General features: G+C 37.2%; 2 protein-coding genes across 3 annotated transcripts; one reads left to right on the top strand and one right to left on the bottom strand.

Annotated features, from left to right (window-relative positions):
• The first annotated feature begins 1,131 nt into the window (after window positions 1-1,131).
• TOMM20L (translocase of outer mitochondrial membrane 20 like) lies at window positions 1,132-10,612 on the top strand. 2 transcript variants are annotated; one of them, XM_033109105.1, is made up of 5 exons: window positions 1,132-1,286; window positions 1,454-1,500; window positions 5,933-6,014; window positions 9,185-9,327; window positions 10,506-10,612. In XM_033109105.1, exons 1-5 carry the CDS (start codon window positions 1,151-1,153, stop codon window positions 10,557-10,559), a joined length of 462 nt encoding a protein of 153 aa, XP_032964996.1. In that variant the 5' UTR covers window positions 1,132-1,150; the 3' UTR covers window positions 10,560-10,612. The 2 variants fall into 2 exon arrangements, 1 of the variants encoding a protein (XP_032964996.1); XR_004423273.1 differs by lacking the exon at window positions 10,506-10,612 and having other exon boundaries at window positions 1,185-1,286; window positions 1,454-1,534; window positions 7,145-9,918.
• On the bottom strand, window positions 10,187-21,804 carry TIMM9 (translocase of inner mitochondrial membrane 9). The gene is made up of 5 exons (XM_033109106.1): window positions 21,625-21,804; window positions 18,952-19,040; window positions 13,409-13,473; window positions 12,146-12,241; window positions 10,187-11,139 (listed from the first exon to the last, which is right to left on the bottom strand). Exons 3-5 carry the CDS (start codon window positions 13,445-13,447, stop codon window positions 11,005-11,007), a joined length of 270 nt encoding a protein of 89 aa, XP_032964997.1. The 5' UTR covers window positions 13,448-13,473; window positions 18,952-19,040; window positions 21,625-21,804; the 3' UTR covers window positions 10,187-11,004.
• Window positions 21,805-22,244: the final 440 nt, after the last annotated feature.

The following is a 22,244-nucleotide window of genomic DNA, read 5'->3' as shown; positions in this document are numbered from 1 at the left end:
CCACAATGAGTTATCACCTCACCCCAGTTAGAATGGCTATCATCAACAAGACAAATAGTAGTAAGTGTTGGAGAGGCTGAGGAGAAAAAGGAACCCTCATACACTGTTGGTGGGAATGCAGATTGGTGCAGCCGCTATGGAAGGCAGTGTGGAGGTTCCTCAAAAAATTACGAATAGAATCACCATATGACCCAGCAATGCCTCTCCTGGGTATCTACCCCAAAAATCTGAAAACATCTACACATAAAAACACGTGTGCTCCAATGTTCATTGCAGCTTTGTTTACGGTGGCCAAGACGTGGAAACAACCAAAATGTCCTTCGATAGATGAATGGATAAAGAAGTTGTGGTATATAGAAATTATTTAGCTCTTTAAGTCCTTATTTAGCTCATGCCTTCTCTTTGGCTTAGTATAAAAATCAAAAGTCTGGTATTTGGGGTAAAGTCTTACCTTTATTCTATCTGCTGTGTCTGCTGAATAAGGCAAATATTGAGAAGAAAATCATCTAGGCTAGTTTCATGGGTCTCTCAGAGTTGGTTTTGTTCTGGGACTTTTGGCTGTCCCGCCCAGCCCAGCCAAATTAACATTGGTTGTTGTTTTTAGGCTAAATATTATTATTTCAAAATTCCTCCTTCCTCCTGCTAGAGTTAAATGGCTGGGGACTTTGGACTGTTGAGTCCTTTCAGGTGACAAGGCAGACCAGGTAGGGGAGTATGGGCTCATCAGTGTTCAGGGGCTCAGTGAACAGAGCTGTGACCCAGATGACCAAAGTCAACTTAAATTTGCAGGTGAGAGAAGAGGCCGACGGAAGATCCAGTTCCCCAGCTAACCGGATTCCATACATACTATGTTTCGCCTGAATAGGTGTCGTAGGCATAGGGACAACGGTATGTTTGGGTAAGTGCGGTTCAGAACTTGGAGTGCGACAGACCTGGGTTGGAACAGAGCTCTGCCACTCAGTGGAGGTGAGACTTCCCACAGGCACCCTCTGGGACCCTCGCTTTCCCTTTCTGTCCGCTGGCCGCGGTGCGAGGCACGGAAGCCCCGAGGCCGGGATGGGCACAGCGCCGACGCCCCCTGCCGGCTGGCCGGGCTCCCCGCGCTCCGGGCCCGCGCCCAACGCTCAGCACGTGGGACGCCCGCGGCCGGATGCCCTGCGTCCGCACCCTCCTCGGCCTCCTGGCGGCCTTGGCGGCCTGTGGCGCTGTCGCCTTCCTGGGCTACTGTGTTTACTTCGACCGGAAGCGGCGTGGCGACCCCGCGTTCAAGCGCCGTCTGCGGGACAGTGAGTCGAGGGCGGCGGACACGCGGCCGGGCTGGGCTGGGCCGGGCGGGCAGGGCGGGCCCACGGGGCGAGGCCCGTCACGGGTGCAGCCGCCTCGGTGGGGCCCACGGGACGCACGCTGGCGTCGGGTTGGCTGCCAACCAGCACGTGCCACGTTGTGTTTGCAGAAAGAAGAACCCAGGAGCAAAAGGCTGAGGGACAGGGCCCTGCCCAGGTGAAGTGCTTAGCGACGCCTCGGTGGAGTTATAGTGAGTAACCGCCCCGCAGATGCAGATCCTGGCCGGGGCTCCGGGTCCCTGGCTGGTTCCTGAGCAGGCGCGTTGGAGCACCTGCCCTCGCCCCGCTTACATTCGGGTCCAGGTTTAGCTCTTATTGTCTCTTACAAAGGGGCAGGAAGGAAGAGCCGTTTGGAGTTATGAAAAGGTAACTACACAATAAACGTTGTAGAAACAGGCGCTTCTTTTAATTGGAAGAGGCAGCGAGCGGAGCCTTTGCCCCAGAGCTGCACCAAACACTTGGAAACCCAGGCCCGGCCAGGATGGCCCATGGCCGTACTCCTGCACCACCCACTTCTGTCCTGTCGGGCCTTTCGTCTAGCTCAGAAGCAGAATGTATCCTCTTTTTCTCCGAAATGGAATTTGATTAGTCATTTTTAAAGATACCAATCACAGTCATCTTGGGGATTGGCCCAACTGAACTTATCACATCAGCTCTAAAAGGGATACAGAGAGTGCTTAGGTTCTTCTATGGATTTTCAGGAGGAATTAAGTCTTCACTTCCATTTATTCAGTAGGTCAGTCAACGGCTACTCGAGAGCCTCCTGTGTGCGAGAATCGCCCTCGCTGTGGCAGAGGTTAGCAGTAGGGGAAGAATAACCCCCATGTAACAAACTTTGGAGGAGGCAGAGAGTGATTTTTCAGGGCAGGATTATCATGAAGGACGTTCTGCTGCTTACCTATTGCTGCTTTAAGTGTAGTAGCTTAAAACAGTATCTCTTTTTCTCCTGAATTTGCATTTTGAGCAGGGCTGGATGGGGATAGCACCTTTCTGCTCTGCTCAGCTTGACTCTAGGCGTGGGGCCATCTGAAGGCTCACTCCCTTACATGTTGGGTAGTTGATGCTGGCTGTCCACCGAGCTGCTGCGACTGTTGGCCAGGACACCTACACATGTCCTCTCCGTGTGGCATGGTCTTCCTCACAGTGTGGTGGTGAGGGGCCTACTCAGCTTCAAGGGGAGAGGAAATAGACTCCACCTCTTGATAGGGGAGGCAAGGTTCTGGCAGTGCATGTGGGACGTGAAATATTGCTGTGGCTGCTTTTGGAACATGCAGTCCTTCACAGAAGACTTTGGAGGAGAGGTGGCATTGAATCGCGCCTGGGAGAACGTGTTAAATGTGGGTCCTGGTGTCCAGGGAGGCAACATTCAGGACTGACGGAACTGTTCGCACAGAAAGGTGCAAAGTGGGGGGATCTGCCAGGCCTATTCATAAATCACCTTGACAAAGGAGTCACAGTGGGGAATAGAGCAAGGTAAGGTTGGAGAACTTAAGTTGGGGTTGCATTAGGGAAGCCTTTGAGTCCACATTAAGGAATTCAGATTCAATGGGTGAATTACTGAACATTTCTGAGCAGGCATTTTTTAAAATGAAGGAAAGAAGAAAACATTTTAGGTTAGGTTGATCAGTCAGCTGTGTGCTGGATGGATTGGAGGAAAGGACAAGCTATTGTAGCAGTACAGGTGAGAGGTAATATTATAAAAGCCCTGAACAGCAGTGGTATCAGTGGTAACTGGTGTTGAGAGAGATGTGAGATAAATTGTCCAGGAAGAACAGATAGTTAATACTGACAGATTAAAGGGCCATGGAGAGGCAGGAGTCAGAGATTTCTGGGGTTTCAAGATGGAGTCAGAGAATAAAGGTGTAATTGACACAGTTAAGGAAACAGGATAGGGTGTCCAAAGAGGGAACATGAGAATGGACATGTTTTCTGGACCTTTCTGACTGGCACAGAGCCTGGTTCAGCTCCACCTTCCACTCCTTCATTATTCTGATCCATGCTTGCAGTTACATGGTTTGTGTGATCATTTGATTAATGCTTCTAATTTTTTAGGCTAAGCTCCATGAGGACACACCTTATCTGTTTTTCTTTTTTCCTCTCTATTGTCTCTCCAGTGCCCAGAACAATATCTGGTACATTCTGCATACCCAGTAAATATTTGTCGATTATTGTTGTGTATTGTAGGCAGAGGAAAACTGCTTGTGCAGAGGCACAGACCACGAAATTCCAACATTTAAGGAGTACTGATTGTGGCCAGAGAGATAGCTGAGTGGTAATTTGGTGTCTTATTGTGGAGGGCTTTGAATGACAAATAGGAAAGTTTGGATATTTTTCTATTACGGTGATGACTTTATGTCAGAGAATGGATGCTTTTTTTTTTTTTTTTTTTTTTTTTTGGAGGATGGGGTGGAGTAGGAAGACCACTTGGTGGCAGTCCAGATGGGAAATAGTGAAATAGGAATTATTTCAAATGAGGAAAAGGCAGAAGCAGGATTTTTCAAGTGTTCTTTCATGTAATCCTCACGATAACTCTATTCTTCTATTTTTATAGAGGAGTAAAGTAAGGCACAGAGAGATGTCTCTTTCTACCTCTTCTAGGATCTGTCTTCCCACTCACCCTCAGGCCTTTTCTGTTTCCCTAAGTATGGTCCGTGGACCACCCGTATTAGATTTACCTGGGGTGTTTGGTAAAATATAGATGATTTGACCTGAGCACCAGAAGTTCTGATTTAGGCGGTCAGGGGTAGACCAGGGGTTACGGGGGAAGTGAGTTTCAGACTTTCGAGTTTGTAAGAATCACCTGAGGAGCTTGTTAAAACTGCAGATTCCTGGGTCGTGCTCCTAGAGATCGATTCACTAGGTCTGGGTAGAGCCCAAGAAACTACCGTTTTAACACCTCCTTCAACTGCTTCTTTGTGAAGCACTGCCCTCAGATTCTACATTGTTCCCTCATCTCCCTGGATGCTCCTTCCTTCCCTTTTCCCCAAGTGATCTCAAATGTATGGCTCTGGACACAGGGTCCTGAATGTCATCTGCTTGCCAGACTGCTGCCCACATGCTTCACTGGCACCTCATCTTAGTGTGTTCAGAAGTGGATTCATCGTCTCACCCCTTGCCACTGCTCCTCCTCCAGTTTTCTTGTGATGCTGTTGGTATCACTAGCCCCCCTGCTATGATCCCAACTCTTGCTTAAATATCAATCTCATCCTCCACAATGAATCTCCAATTCTTATTTTTCTATGCTCTATCTCATATCCTGTTCCCTTTCTATTCCCATTGCGTCTACGCTAGTTCAGGCTTTTCTTACCTTTTACCGAGGCTACTGTAATAATTTCCTGGCTTGTCTTCCTGCCTCTCTTATACTGTCAGAGTAAATTTCTTCTAAACTACTCTGCAGATGAAGGACCAACCCTCTTAGCTTGGTACCATGGCCTTCCACGGGTGCCTTCTGTATTGATAGCCTTATTATTTTCCTAAGGATTGGAAATCATACATGTAAAGTTCCTGGTCCGTAGCTGGCCTTCAGGAACTGGTAATTATCGTTGTTGCTACATTCACCATCTCAATCCAGCTAAATAAAGGTCACTTGATTTTTTCCCCTGTGATTTTGCAGTGCTTATACTCGATCTTTATCAGACTTTCACTGAACTTCTCCACATCTCAAATGCTGTGTTTTCTGAGAAACTTTCCCTGATTGCCTGACCACATGTACTGTCTCTGTACATTGAGCCCCAGAGGACACTGGGCTTCATTGTTGGTGTGTTCTTAACGTATACTTGTCCTTTCCCTTGGTTAGATTCTGGGTTACTTGGGGATGGGCCAGGGTCTTGGTCCCCTGCCCCTATCAGCTCTTCCTAGAGTGGCCTGCCCTTCCTAGTGCTCACTAAGTATCTGTTGAATGAAACCTGTGGTTATTAGTGATCATTTGCATATTTGCTGATAAAAGCTTAAACTATGACCCCGTCCCCAGGTTCATTCCATTTTAAAAAGAGGATTCTTGGGGAAACAAACACAACAATGCTCCAGATATAACATACTGAAGCTGAAGTGACTGGCAGTGGAGTTAATATTTTGGGCTAGGGGTTGCCCTCTCTACCTTTCAGGACCAGCCCTGGGCATCCTGTGACCCTGGTCACTTTCATGAACCAGGCTGCAGCAAACCACAGCAGCCTTCTAAACAAAACCAACTGCCCTGCTGTCCCCTCACCAGGCTCTTTGCCAAATCAACAGCAATGTTAATACCCCAGACAAGAAAATAGTTTTGCAACATACAAAGCTATGTTATAGTTAATTACAGTAGGATTTCTGGTATGTCTACTTTGTTAGCCGAGTATATTATGGATGAGAGTTATTAGAAGCATCTCAACCTAATTTGACTATGCTATGTATTTTTTTTTATTGACTGAAATTGTAATTCCATCTTAAGAAACTGATGTAAATTTTGTAAAGAACAACTGTGTTGACCATCCTTTGGATTTAGAAACTAGATTCAAGATGTGCTTTTTCAAGTAAACATTAAATAATTTTGATCAGTAACCAAATCCCTTACATTCATTACTCATTGTTAAATATTTTGTGAATCTTTTTAGTTGTGGGATCCAGCAAAGAATGAAAAATTGCAAGAACTTTTTCTGCAGGAGGTACGAATGGGAGAACTTTGGTTATCTAGAGGTAAGAACATAAACATTCTTTTGGAAGCAGTTATTGATGGTAATTTATGTTCAAGAATATTTATGGATTGGTATTTGTATGTCAAATAATTTAACTAGCTAGATGTTAACCAAATTGCTTCCGTTTAAAGAGAAAGTATCCTAGCATTTTCACTCTATCTAAAAGCAAAGCCAAATACAAAAATACCTCATTTACTGTCAGGTGAAATTCTAAGTAAATGAATTTTCCAAATGACTGCTTGTATGAATCAAAACTTTTAAAACTTGTTCTGCCTTCTTAGAGTATCCTTAATAAAATAAGTACTTTTTTTGATGATTAAATCATTATGAATAACCATTTTTATACTATCTTTGCACTTAATGGCCACTGTCTCTGCACTGTATTTTAATTATAATTTTTCCTCACCTAATTCCAGATAGATTTGAGAAAACCTCACAATATTGCCAGGTAAAATAATGGTAGATAATATCAGTATTGTCTAAATATTGTGGACAATAATCATGTTTTTATTCTGGAGTTCGACCCTGGAATTTTTTTTTGAGGCTTCTTATGGGATAAATGATGTTGCTGGATAAATGAGCATTATACCCATTTATGTATCTTTTTCTCAAGCGTTGCAAATTACCCTGCATAGCATAGTACCTTTTTACCTGTTTTTGCTTCTTATTGTCTTTTTTGAAAAGATTTTGTTTTCAACCTGTATTTAAGAGGGTAGCATCCTCCAGGATTTATAAAAACAAAAGAGGAAGTCAAGATCCTGGACAACTCATAGCAGTACCCCCAATTTTTACTTTATTCAGTGGCTTAAAATCATGATAAAGATTTTGAGAAATTAAAAAAAACATCGCAGCCATTCAGCATCATTGCTCATTAATCATAATTTGAAATTTTAGCATTTTATTCTGTACTAATATTTTAGGTAGTTTTATAAATGGACTAAAATATCTGTTAAACATTAATGACAAAATGAATAGTTGTAACTGACTTGAATGATATAAACAGGAGTGATTTTACACCAGGAAATGAAGTATAAACTTTAAGGACCTCTATTTACACAGGTCTCTATGAAGGTGCGGGGAGGGGGCCTACCAATTTTGTATTCATAATTTTATATTCTTTTTCTTAAACAGGGACCCCCAAATGATATCGAGGCCCTCAGAAAATCTGGATTGATCTTTAGATATGGATACTCCTTGGGTATAGGGGCAATTAAAATAGTACCTGTACAATTTAACATTTATTGAATTGGGGTAGTATAACTATGGAGGGGGAAATTCTGAATATTAAATCAAAAGAAAAAAATAACAATTATTTATTAATTTTATTTTTATTCACTCTGTTTAAGAACTATCATGTAACAGTTTAGACTTAGAAATCAATATGATACAGATAATGAGATGAATAAAACAACTAGTGTTTTTAAACTTTTCCCTCTCAAAGGTGATCACATTATTTCTGTGAAACCCTAAATTGATTAATTAGCTCTTCAAGTGTTATGTACTTCTACTATATTTTACCTCAAATGCAGTTTTCAATCTTGCTTATTCTGTAACTCCCCACTGAACCCCAAACCAATTAAATCAGCATCTCTGGGGGTTGGACTCCAGCATCAGTATTTTTTAAATCTCCCTAGGTTATTACAACATAAATCCAACGTTGAGAACCAGTATTCTAATGCAATCATTTTTGACCCAATTTTTGTTAACCTTTTTCAATTTTCTTGTCCTTTCTGCTGCCACCACCAAATGTCATTACTTTGCTGTCAGGTAATATAGTTCTGTTGCCATCTCAATTGTGCTTATGTCTATATTGGGACCATAATTTTGATTGAAATTTTTGATTAGCTATTGGTTGGTTGACTTAATTGATCAAATTGATTATTGTTTTGGGTCTCATTAGCTCCATCAGGTTGAGAGCAGGCATTCTATCCTTTAAGACTCAGTACATTCAAAGTATTTCGACTTAATGTATCATTTCCAAAAGTCTGTAATTTTATGAGTTTAAAATAAACCTTTTAGTGAAATGTTTCACGTAATAAATAGCTTCTTTAAATGCCTAAGAAAGGTTACTAAAAACCCAGCAATGAAAATTTCTTAGGTTCAAAACAAAATTAGGTTATCTATAGGTATCTATAAATGCAAAACCTTGTCTTAAATCCTACTTAATATTGACAAGTCTTGCTTTGTCTATGTATCTAAGTATGTCTTTCTCATAGTTTTTAGGTTAAGCTTAATACAGATCTTTGGGAAGCAGTTTTTTTCTGTCCATCATTCCCTTTTTCTTCATACAATCATGTATTTCAACCAATGAGTGGCAGATTTCATTAGAATCTAACAATATATTTAACTGTAGAGAAATGTATTTTATTTCCTACCTAATTATATTAAATATGTGTCAAAATTTCAACTGCTTTTATTACATAATACCTGAAGTGAGGCAGTACAATCTAGTCTCAAGGTTCAGAAAATTAGGTTCTGTTACTAATTCTGGCATTAATTAGCTTTGAAATCTTAATTTCACTGATCTTTGCCTCAGTTTCCTAAAACAGAGGAGTGAAATTCAGTGATTCCATGTTCTAACATAAACAGAAATTCTATGATTAATAGCTACTCTTCACAAATTTTCATTCTTAGTTATTTTACAACTAAAACTTGACTTAGAAATCAAAGTTCATAAATCTTATTTTCTTCCCCTGGATCTGTAATTCGTGTTACACTACATTTTGTTTTCAACTCCGACAATAGAATCTATTTTTAAAGTGTCATTTTGCCGGAACAGATGTTTCATATATTTCATCAATCACACATGTAAGGATAAACTACCTTTATCCAAGTAAGGATAAAATAACAGAACACAACCTTTAAAAAGAACTCAGTATCCACCCCTCCTGCGTACCCAAATTGCGGAACATGGACATTTCCAAAACAAGAAAACTTTTGAACAGTAAGAGTGTACTTAACTGTAATTTTGGTCATAATGTAATTCATATTTCAGCTTGACCACAGTGAATCTAATTGGCAGCTCAACATTTCTCCTCACTTTTATACTCTTTATGAGACTTACTTGATATGCTTTTTAAGTTTTAATGCTTGGTGCTTTTTTTGTAATTTGTAGAATGTATACTTTGTAGAACTTAAAAATTTTGTTTTAAACTTATCAATCTGTTTCAGGAGAGCACGGAATGGGGGTTGAACATCTCAGCAATGCCCTTTTAGTATGTGGGCAACCACAGGAGCTTCTGAACATTTTTAAACACACACTCCCTCCCAAGGTATTTGAGATGCTATTACACAAAATTCCCCTTATTTGCCAGGTGAGCAAATATTTAATTATTTTTGTGACATGAACACAATAACTATGTTGGGCTTGATTATACAGAAATAGCAAAGTATGTGTGTGAATGGCCCAAAGTTTTAAATGAGTAAAATCCCTGAAGTTTTGTTTGCTTTTCTTGCTTTAAGATGAAACAAGCCAATTTTTTCGTGGTGCTTTGACTATAACAAATTGTCTATTTTGTTGCATATTATACGTTTCAACAGTTAATTTTTAAAGATAGCACTGTTAATATTTTTGTTGATCTTTGTACTTTCAAATATATCATAGTTATTGACTGTAATGTCTACAGAGACCTTTAAGTTAAGTGGTATCGTTAATTAAAGGACCTAATGGCGTAAGAATTAGATTTAACGTAGGAAACAGTAAATTATCAAAGCAGAACAACCCTTCTAATTTCCATTAATATGGCAAAACATAAAGACATCACTTTGGTAAATTTAAACATATAGGCTAGTTAGTGTTCTCTTAAGTACAAGTTTAGATTGGTATCAAATGAAATCCATTTGTAAGTTAATTTATCAGTAGGTATGGTGTTTCCTTGAAAATAAGGCCTAGCCGGACAATCAGCTCTAATGCGTTTTTTGGAGAAACTATTAATATAAGACCCAGTTTCATAATATAGTAAAATAAGAATCGGTCTTATATAAGACCCGGTCTTATATTAATTTTTGCTCCAAAAGATACAGTAGAGCTGATTGTCCAATTAGGCCTTATTTTCAGAGAAACACAGTATTATTCCACTTACATTTACCAAAGTACTTGGTATGTTTATGCATCAACTAGAATTTCCTGATAATGCTTGGATTTGTTTTAGAATTCATTTAGCCATCAGACACTTTTAACTCTGGTTGACTTTTTATTACACTGGTCACATGTCACATCTGAGAATACACTGTGTAGTGTTGGTCTGACTCAGAATCATTTATGTTAGACTCTCAGCTTTTGAACAAAACACAAAACAACACAGACTCCACTAGAGCATAACAGTATACTGTTAAACATTCCCACACTAGTCTTAGATGGGTTGTTTCCTGAAGATATATGAAAATGCAGCTAGAATAAGAATGTGTAATGCCCACCCTGACACAAGAAGGGAGGCAAGAAAAGGATCGTGCATGACATGATTAGCAAGTAACTATTTTATGTATTTACCAGCAATTTGAGGCAGACATGAATGAACAGGAATACTTGGAGGATGATCCTGATTGAAAAAAATGTCAACGTATCCAGTCAGAATACTATGATACTATATAGTATAAACAACTGCTCAGTGATACTTCCATTTATTTTACTTTTAGTAATAAAAATTTTTTTTTCTAATACATGATTGAATATATATTTTGCTTTAAAATTAACAGTCACAATTGAAGAAACAATGGTTTATTTTTCTAATCAAGTGACTAAGCTGCTGAATCGTAAGGCTTCAACAAATGTTGCATCTTACTATTTTCATTGAACAATAAGACCTTCTATTTTGATTATTCCTGGTAAACAGCAATTTTGTGTCTCCAGTGGTTTCCATTTGCCAAACAGTCATGACAGATGGTTTAACATGGTGGCTACTGCTTTCAGGGGATTCTATCACATGAATCCTCATTTCCAGTGCAATAGCTGTTGGCAATCTTGCATGGAAAGTCTATCCGTCAGGACTGCTCTATCGTGGTTGGCCAAGGAGTCCTGCTTTGGCTGCAAGAGCTTCATTCTGCTGAATATGATATTCCTGAAATCTCATGGATATTCTTTGTGTCATTTTTAAATATTTCTGTAAGCAATGCTCTGAACAGGTGGTCTAGAAATAAAAAAAAAAAAAAAGAGGGAAGATTGAAGATGCAACACACACAAAAATCTTAATTTTAAACAGTGCATGTATTCTAAAAGAACAAACAGTGGGTACTTTTCTTTGACTGTATCAGAGAATTAAATGCTATTATTGAGTAGCAAGTGACTGACCATAGTTTTCAATTGTTAATACAGGAATTAATACGTATTGAATGCCTACAAGTTGGTAGGCACTAAGAACAATGGTAGGTAAGCCCTTGCCATTTGGACTAGATTTTCTGCAGGTATGTTTTAATATTAATCCAAAGTCCACATTCCCGTCCCCTTATTCTGATTGTTAAAATGTAGGCCCAGTAGCAAGTCTGTTTCTTTTTAATGAGAAACTCCATTCTTAACATTAACTTAATTCTCAACCATTTACCAAGAATAGTACACTTAGCAGCTATCAAACTTTGTCATTTATTTAACAAGTCCTTATTCATTGCTGGTTATATGTTAAGCTCTTGGCATGAATGTTTATCATTGTCTTCCACTGGAAGAAGTTTTGTCACTTTAAGCAAATATAGAAATGTTTCGATAGGACATTAAAAGTTATATGACAACCAGAAGGATTGGGTTTTCAGAGTACACCTGTGTAGTGAGCTACCAAATTCAAGTGCTGCTTTTTCCAAAATTACCCTGAGTTTTCAGGGTCAGATAGAAAAATATGTCAAGTTTCTGTAGCCAGGACATCTTGACTGAAAGCTAAGTAGTAAGAATCTTTACAATAGAAGAATAACTCAGCAAGCCCCAGGCACCTTCTCTAAAAACGTCTGCCTTGGTTCAATGTGACAAATTTGTCTTCATTTAACTCAGTGGTATGGGTTCTTGGCTGCTTCAGTTCCTCTAACCAATGGAACATACGAGGTAGCCCAAATTCCTGTAATAACTAGGCGCAAGCAAAATGCTTAGGGGGATCCCATTTATATTTTTTATGACAAGCTTAGAGAATTTTTAGTGGGCGACACTTTTCATACCTCTTCAGGTTTTACTTCTCTTGTTGTGAAGTCTTTAACACAGTCCAAAAAGCAGGTTTCTGTAAGTTTATTGTAGGTTCCAAGAAATTCCTTAAACTATAAACAAATCAGAAAGTTCTTTAATATTTGCTTTTTAAAACAAAAATGTTTTGAAACTTTAATTATTGATGTTTTTATTTTTTACTTAGGCAAAATATCCTGTAATACTTGAAATCAAAGGTACTTTTGCTAACTTAAATGGGTATAATATGATCCTGTAATATGATCTATAGACTATAATGAAATTTTTTCATTAAGTATTTATTTTCCTGGGTTATCTGCTAAACTTTCTGAAAACTAAATGCACTTTATATCATTTAGTGTCCATTTTTGGAAATGAAATATAAAGTTATTTTGTGAGATCACTGATTGGCATGGTTACATCCAGTAGTGCCTTACATTTGTTTCCCGCCGCCCAGAGGGTATGAATTATTTATTTTTAAAAAAGATTAAAATATAGGTAACATACAATATTATATTAGTTTCAGGCATACATCATAGTTATTCAACATTTATATACCTAAAGAAATGATCACCATGGTAAGTCCAGCAACCATCTGACACCATACTATGCTATCACAATATTATTAACTATATTCCCTATGCTGTACATTACATCCCCATGAGTTATTTGTTACATACCTGGAAATCTGAACCTCTTATTCCCCTTCACCTTTTCATCCCTTTTTTAAAATTTTCAGTTACAGCTGACATTCAAAATTATTTTATATTAATTTCAGATGTAGAGCATAGTGGTTAGACATTTATATAATTTACAAAATGATCCCCCTGACCAGTCTAGTACCCAACTTGCACTATATACATTATTACCATGTTATTGACTATATTCCCTATGCTTTACTTTACATCCCCATGACTATTTCATAACTACCAATTTGTACTTCTTAAGTTAATCCCTTTACCTTTTCCTCTGAGCCCCTGAAACCCCTTCCCATGTGGCAACCATTAGCTTGTTCCCTGCATCTCTGAGTCTGTTTCTGTTTTGTAATATCTACAAAATATAGTGAAATTTTCTCATTAAATATTTATTCTTTCCTGGATTATCTGTCAAATTATCTGAAAAATATGCTTTACATCACTTAATATCCATTTTGCAAATGAAATATAAGCAGTTGTTTTGTGAGACCACTGATTGACATGGTTGCATCCAGTAGTGCCTTAAATTTTTTGCAAAATGTTTTTTCCTTAATTATAATACCTTACCTGTTTTATCTGATCAGATTCTGGCATTTGTGCAGCCATATTCTTTCAGTACGTTTATTCGTCACCTGATTTAAAAATTTTAAAAAAAGTTTACAAAATGTTTTTAGTAGACTAGCTAAAGAGTTAGGTAATCAAAACAAGAAAAATTTATGAAATAGAACTGAAAAAAGTCTACCTAAAATTATTGTTCATATTTTATAAATTTCTAACCATGTATGTCACTCCCCAATCTCCCATATCATTAATGACAACAAAGACCATAAAGTTTAGAATTAAAATTTTTAATGTTAGCTATGGGACCCAAAAACCCTGTCTCTCTAAGTCTCCAGTTTTAAGACAATTTGCTCTGCTACCTTGCAACAAGCCACTTGTTAAAGCCCTCTTCCTAGTAGGGTTTTAAGGGAAACCAAGAGATTTCCGTTGTCTTCCCATCAGTACTTAACTATTCTACTGGTTGCTAATATAACTTTGACCTGTGCTACTAATGATCCTTTTACCATCTCTCTGTAAATGCAAAGTTCTATTAATTGTTAAACACATTCCACTTATAAATCAACAACCCTCATGAAAGATATTCAGAGTTTTAAAAGACTATAAGTTACAGGAGTTGTACATTCTGCAATTCAAAAAGGGTAATCATACAACCCTATCAGAAACTTCTAAATATCTGACACTTGTGATCTGACTTGGGGACAACAGAGAAGTGAAGACAAGGAGGTCAAAAAGCCTTTGTGAATTACTGGGACTTTCACGTACTCTAAATGGAGGGCCCAGGCTGTTAATCCAGATAGAAGAATGTACCATATTATTTATTTATTCTATCCTGGTTAGTTCTAAAATGGATGAACATCTGATATAAAAGATTTGTATAAAATAAAGCTGTTTAAAATACAGAAATTAAACAGCATGTAAAAGGAAGAATAAGCAAATACTAATCATGGACATGAGATTAACAGAATTTCTATGCATTATATTTAGTTCTGAGTTTCCTGATAACCAATGCAAGGAAGATAAACTGGATATATAAACTCATTCTTATTGGCTCATCAATCATTACTTAAAGTGGCTCTGAAAAGCATGACATTTTCATGAAGCTTTTATGGAGATGAAACTAAGTTCAACGTTAGGGCAAAGTGTATGCTACCATCATGAAAAAAATTAACATTCTCATATGATTAATGCAATCAATACAATCAATGGTAATTCCATTCCAGCATTTCCAACCATGTATACACTTTTCCCTTGTTTGCATTTATTCTTCCCTCCTTTTTCCCCCTTATTCTATAAATTAGTATTACTGACATTTTTAAAAAGTGATTTTTTCCATTTGTAAGGAAAAGCATCAATTCTTTTCTATTTGCTATGCTAGTTTCATTCGAGATGTTATAGCCCATAGTTTTCTTTGAAGTAATGATTAATAAAAAGTATAATTACCTATACTTCTGAGAATCTTTGGTTTAGTAGTTATAGGATATAAACTATCTTTTCTTTATATCTGCTATAAACAATGCAGTAGAGGCCTTAGGTTAGCCCAACATTCAGGCAATTTAGTGTTCCATAAACACCTAAAAAGTTAACAAGAATGGTCTTTATTCCTATTTTATTTCTGAGTTTTTAATATCTCTCTCTCCCCCTCCCCTTCTCTCTCTCTATATATAATACACACATACGCGTGCACATACACATGTACTATATCATATAAACTATCTGGAAAATACCAAGAATTAACTGAAGGTCACATTTTTTCAGATGTTGCTGTGACATTCATCAGTTATATGCTCCAGGTAAGATACTATCCATTAGAGTTCCACTTAGCTCGTTTAAGCCATGAAACACTGATTCCATACCCTGCAACTACTGAACTGCATAGAAATCCAAACCTAATTATTGTATCATCTTTGAATATCAATTTCAAACTTATTTATAGTTTGGGATCTTAGCAGTTACTATTCTAATTAATTGGCAGATATTCATTCAATAAACATCTAAAAACTAAAGACAAAAATTTTGAAAGCAGCGAGAGAAAAATGACACCTTACCTATTAGGATTATAGCATATTTCTCAACAGTCAACCCAGAAACCTATATCTAGCAAAAATATCCTTCAGGAATGAAGGGGAAATTGACATTCTCAAATGAAGAAAAACTAAGAGAATTTGTTGCCAGCAGATCTACCCTAAAAGAAGGGTTAAAGTTCTAAACTGAAAGGAAATGATAAAAGCAGACTTGGAACATCATGAAGGAGGAAAAACACAGTAATAAAAAATATGAATAAGTACAATACACTTTCCCTCTCTTGAGTTTTCTAAATTATGTTTGACAGTTAAAGCAAAAATTATAGAACTATAATGTTGTTCTAAATGTATATTATACATGGTAAAGTAAAGGGAGGTAAGGTGTCTATACTTCACTGAAAACTAATGTGTTGACACCATTACTGTGATAAACTATGTATATATCAATACCTACAGTGACCACTAAAAAAGATATAAGAAGATACACTCAAAAACACTAACTAGTACGTTGTTTGTATATCTGAAACTAATTTAAAAAAAATAATAAACACTATAAATCAAAATGAAATTCTAAAAAATATTGAAATAATCTACAGAAAGGCAAGGAAAAGGAAGGAACAAAAACAGAACAAACAGAAAACAAAATAAAATAGTAAAATTAAGCTGTAGTACTAACAGACAATTACATTAAATGTAAATGATCTAAATAATCGATTAAAACAGAGTGGCAGAGTGTATTAAAAAACATGATCAAGCATATGCTGTCTGTAAGAAACTCACTTCAAATATAACGATATAGGCAGGTTGAAAACAAAAAAATGGAAAAAGTTATGCAAACATTAATCAAAAGAAAATAGTGGATATATTAATATAAGACAAACTAGATTTCAAAGTAAAGGAAATTACCAGGGACAGAAAAGGACATTAAGGGTCAATCCATCAACACATAGCAATTCCAAATGTGTATGCACCAAGCAGAGCTGCAAAATATGTAGAGAAAACTGACAGAACTGAAAGGAGAAAGAGGCAAATCCGCAACTGTAGTTGGAGACTTCAACATCCCTCTCTCAACAACTGATAACACAACTAGACAGAAAATTATCAAAGATATAGAAAAACTCAACATCATCAACCAACAGGATACAATCTATACTTATAGAACATTTCACCCAATACCATAGAATGTACATTTTTATCAAGTGCCCATGGATGCGATATCCTGGGTCATAAAACTAGCCTCAACAAATTTAAAAGAATTGAAATCATTCTTAGTTCTCTGACCACAGTGAACTCAAACTAGAAATGAGTAACAGAAAACAGGAAAATCTCCAAACATTTGGAAAATAAACAATACACTTCTAAATAATCCATAGGTCACAGAGGAAGTCTCAGGTTAAAAAAATTCATCGAACTGAATGAAACTGAAAATAACCTCATATCAGAGTTTGTGTTAACAGAGCTAAATCAGTTGCCAAGAAGAAAATTTATAGCACTAAATTCATACATTAGAAAAGAAACCTCTTAGATCAACAATCTAAGCTTCCACCTCAGACACCTAAAAAAAGAGGGAAAAAAAACCCATGTAGAAAGAAGCAAATACTAAACAGCAGAAATCAATAAAAATGAAGCAATAGACAAATCAATAGAGTTGGTTGAGTTGGTTCTTTGAAGAGATTTTAACAGGACTCTACCAAGACTAACAGAGAAAAAAAAGTCACAAATTATCATTGTCAGGAATGAAACAGTGTATCACCATAGATGCTGCAGACATCAAAAGGATAAAAGGACTACAAATAGCTCTATATACATAAATCTAACCATTTATTCATGAATGTAGTTTTATCCTGATATCAAAACCAAAGACAGTTCATAAAAGAAAACTGCAGTGAAATATCCCTCAAAAAATCGACATATAAATCCTTAACAAAATAATAGCTGACAATACAGCAATCCATAAAAAGAATTAAACACCTTAACTAAGTGGGGTTTGTTCTAGAGATGCAAGGCTCATTTGATATTTGAAAATCAATGAATGTAATCCACCATATTAATAGACTAAAAAAAATGATCATATCAATTGATGACAGAAAAAAAATTTGACAAATTCAACAAACAGTCAAGATACAAAAACTGAAAACTAGGAAGAGGGGAACTTCAACTTGATAATGAGCCTCTACAAAACATCCTACATTGCAGTTAATGATGAAAGACTATCCCCTGTGATTGTGAGCAAGGCAAAGTGTCTGCTGTTGCTACTTTTACTCAGCGTGCTGCTGGAAGTTCTACCCAGTGCAGTAAGGCAAGAAAAGGAAATAAAAGACATACAGATTATATAAAGGAGAAAATAAAACTGTCCCTACTTGCAGATGACAGGTTAAAATTCATATATAGTAACTTTTTCAACCAGAGGCAGAAAGTATGAAATCTTTAAATGTTCTGTAAGTTTCAGAGACTGGTAATGCTGTGCTGATTTTATCCTATGCCACTTGCCCCTTAGTATACAACTCAGTGACAAATGATAGTTGTTATTTGACAAGACATAGGTGAGGAGCGCCCCAATGGTGTTGGTATGAATTGTCTTTATTTAAAATTAATTTCCTGGTATTGTCTTTTAACATACAGTCTTTACAATATATATCTCCTTAAAATGAAATAAAGTTTATCTTATTATAAAAGTTATATAATCTATTTCTTGAGAATTTGGAAAATAAGAGAAATAATTCTATTACTCAAAGACCACTATGTTAACATTATGGGTTCCTTTTCTCTAGAATCATTCAGTTATACATTTTATTTTTCAAATATGTTCCCATACCTGTAACTCAAGACCTAACAGCAATCTCCTTAAGTCTGCCTAATCTCTAAAGCTCTTTTCTGTAGTTACCAATACAGGCATACCTCATTTTATTGCGCATTGCTTCATTGTGCTTCACAGATGTGGTTTTTTTTTTTTTTTTTTTTTTTTTACAAATTGAAGGCAAGATCCTCCACCAGCAAAAAAAGATTATGACATTATGACTCACTTTCTTATGGCCATCTAGAACCAAACCTGCAATATCTCTGAAGTATGCCTGTATCAAGATTATGGTAGACATAATTGTAGGCAACTGTTTCTAGAAAATACTGAAGATGATTGACGGAATAAATGATTTGCTAGTTTGGTGTCTCCTAAGTCTTTCAGCATTCTATTTTGCAGTTATTTAATAAATTGTGCTGACTGACAAACTCCAACAGCCAAGCAAACCACCTGATGGAGAGAACTGGTAGCACCAATGTCCCTTTTATTTGGTCTTAGATTCCAGATATTACAGCAAATGTTTGTTTGTAGAGGCAAACATCCAATCTAGGGGTTACCTTCTATCTCTGAAACCTGGAGATGGATGGAAGGGATAAGAGTTCTGGAATCCCTGGCTTAGGTCTTGGGAATGATTATAGCAGTGCCAAGTTATTTTTGCGCCAAACGAAATACACCGTAAAACCAGAGAACTTAAGAATAAAGGGAGGTCTTATCAGTCATCAAGCTCAAACCTTTTCTGATGCATGAGTCTCCTGTCTGTTCTGTTAAAGTAGTTGTCCGGCCTTTGCTTCAATGTCTCCAGTGAGGCCTGATTTCTTACCTGAAAAATGAGGGGAGTATAATGACTGTGGAGGCCTCTTCAAACTCTATGGTCTTATTTGATGAAATCTAAACTTCTGTTGGCTAAATCATTTTTTAAAAAACCTCTTCTTTAAATTTATGGTGATCATTTTGCAATATATAGAAATAGGAATCATTGTCTTGTACACCTGAAACTAACATTAATGTTGTATGTCATTTATATCCAAATAAGGGGAAGAAAAACCTCTTTCTTTTCAATAAGTGAAATTAGTTTCTTCAATCTATTCTGAGGTTACAAACCTTTAGCATATGTTGTTTTATGTATATGTATATATATATATATATATATTACACTATTTATATAAAACAACATATGCTAAAGATTTGTACATATATATATAGGATATATATATATATATATATATGTATTTTTTTTTTTTTTTTACATATATATATTACCCTTAATCTGTATCTTTCCCGATAGTATGTATGTTCAGGTGAATACAACAGAAGGACAAACAATTCCCAGAAATTTCTGAATATTAAAATTAATAGATTAGCCAGGCTGTGATGTCCTCCATTTCTTTTTTAGTATCATATGCAGCTTTATACCAGATCTAGAGCCAAATTTCCAATTCTGTTCAAATTTAGTTTACAGCAAATGATTCTTCTGATATTTTGGCCTCTATTACTAACCTGGTACCTGCATGACTGGTAATCTTGTGATTCAGACAAGGATCATGAATGGATCATAAAACCTCTGGGTGACTGGTTGTTGGAAAACAGAGTATGTCCATGGTCTCAAAGCATCTCCACAGGTTAGTGGTTACTTATTACAAAAGGAAAACTGTTCTTTTATATTGGAAAGATCTGGCAGTCACCACCTTAGCCAAGTGATTATACATTGCATCAAAAACATAATAGACACGGCATCGCCTATGTGGTATTCTTGCTAAAAATGTTTGATCTGACTCTGATCATGAGGGAATAATTAGGAAAATCCACAATATGGGACAATTTGTAACACTAGACTCATCTTTTAAAAAAAAGACATAAAGAAAAGGTGTAGAGGGTTGTTGTACTGAGGAGACTAAAGAGTCATTACACAGCTAAACACGAGGTTTGAACTTTGGATCTGGAATCAAAAAAGAAACTTTTTTGAGTTAAAAAATTACATTTTTGGTATAATTGGAGAAGTCTGAATATGTTATCCTTTTAGGTTGATAATCTTATCCTGGCTATGTAATAGATTGTTCTTAAGGAGATACATGCTGAAAAATTAGATTAAAGGTCATTATGTCTGCAACTTACTTGCAAATGGTTCAGCAAAAAGAGTGTATCTTTATATGTAGATATAGTGGGAAAGAGAAAGCAAATAAATAAAAATGTTAACAGTAAAACAATAACAATAAAAACGAAAACAATCTTGCGAGCCATATATATTTTTTTGTTCCAGGGCTATCAGTGTCTTATTTAATAGGTGAGATGTTTAAACTGATCTGAACTAACTTGTTTGGTTGATACAATAGGATTCTACCACATGTCCCTTTACTTTAGATTATTTGCAACAGGTTTGGCAAGTTAGGTCTGATTAAATGGCAATTCATTATTAATCAGAGCAAAAAATACTTTTGAAAGATGGCTGTATACTGCTTTTGGGTTTAAAGGCTGGCTTCGAGGCCTAAAGGATGATCCTGTGGGCACTGGACTAAATGGGAGCAAGACGACTTGGGTTTCAACCCCAGCTCTGATATATATTAAAAGGGTTGTAAGACCCAAATCAAGTCATTTATTCAAGTCGTCCGTATGAATGACTGCCTATGCTCACACCTTGGAGACTGGAGGGGAAAGGTTACTTCTTTGACATCTAAGTTACACCAAGAAAATAAGGAAGTTAAATCATCTCCAAAGTCTCCTACAGCTCTGACATTGTCATTCTGTTAATTCACCTATATTATAAAACAAATTGTGAACAAGCAGATACTACCTAAGAGCCCAGTAATGAGGAGGAAAATATAACTGAAATAATTGCCAAGAAAGAGGTCTCCAAAGCTGAGACCTTAAAGACCCTTTTAATTCTAGGATTTCTCCTATGAAAGCAGACAACTGAGATGTAAAAATAAATAAAATTCGTTATTTAGCTTTTACATCAGATGACATTTTTTTGTTTTGATCTTTTTTTAAGCCTCTAGTAATGTGTAAAGGGAAACGTCTAAGTAGTGCGTCCTAGAAAATGAGCAGATCAGATAAGGGTTACTTGGCCCTGCTGGCATTGCGTTTAGAGCGGATTTTTCAGTTAAAGGAGGATCTCCTGCCTGTTAGCTCAAGGTCAAAGCGTGGATGCCTGACAGTCCAGAACAAGACCCCGACTCCTCCAACGCAGTTTGGCTGTGCCTCAAATCACGACCCTTGCCCCAGTGACACGACCGCGAGGTTGGAAAACCGCTCTGGGGATGGGTGACGCACTGCCTGGCTCCGCAGTCCCCCGCAGCCCCACGTTTATGCGGCGGCCTCATTCAGAGACCTGCCACCTTTCCTGAGCGTAGCCTGCCGCCCCCCGCCCGGGAACCCGGGATTCTGAGGGCAGAGTAAAGAGACCATACTTAAGCACAGGCTCTCGCTTCCAACAACTGTGAGGCTGGAGGGGTTGCGCTGCCAGTCGAGTCCGGGGGCGGAGGGTCGGGGTCACGCAGGGTGCCGCAGCCGCTGCATGGAAGAGAACACGTGGGAGCGGTGATGTCAAATAGCCCGTAGGCCCTTCCACGCCGATTCGTTATAACGCGGGGAACTCTAGAGGAAAAGGTCGATATCATCATATAATTCTAAAATCCCTTGAAAATTATTTTTTGTGACTGTCTCTTTAGACAATGCTTTCCATACCTGACTTCCTTGTCAATAATAACCCGAATCTGCCGAAACGTTTTGTAAGACTAATTTACTTAATTCGCGTCCCTAACGGTCTCCAGGAGCTACATCGTGAAACTGTCCCTAATGCGAGTGATATTAACCGTTTAGGTCGGGAGCTCTCCCTGTCTTTAATGAGTCTCTCGGGTTTTATTTAATATTTAAGTCTTGTGAGGCAATGTAAAAGGTTCACACCTGTTTTAATCCTTTTATGTTAGGAGTTTGTTTCCACCCGGAAAGGGATGGAAGAGCACCAGAAAGCATTAAACTTTCTGGTTGGATGTTTGAGACAATTTTCTTGGCGCGCATGCGTGTTGTA

This window comes from Rhinolophus ferrumequinum, chromosome 6 (assembly GCF_004115265.2).
Source record: "Rhinolophus ferrumequinum isolate MPI-CBG mRhiFer1 chromosome 6, mRhiFer1_v1.p, whole genome shotgun sequence".
Taxonomy (NCBI): domain Eukaryota; kingdom Metazoa; phylum Chordata; class Mammalia; order Chiroptera; family Rhinolophidae; genus Rhinolophus; species Rhinolophus ferrumequinum.
Note: the sequence above shows the minus strand (reverse complement) of the source record. Positions and strands in the feature narration are given on the sequence as shown.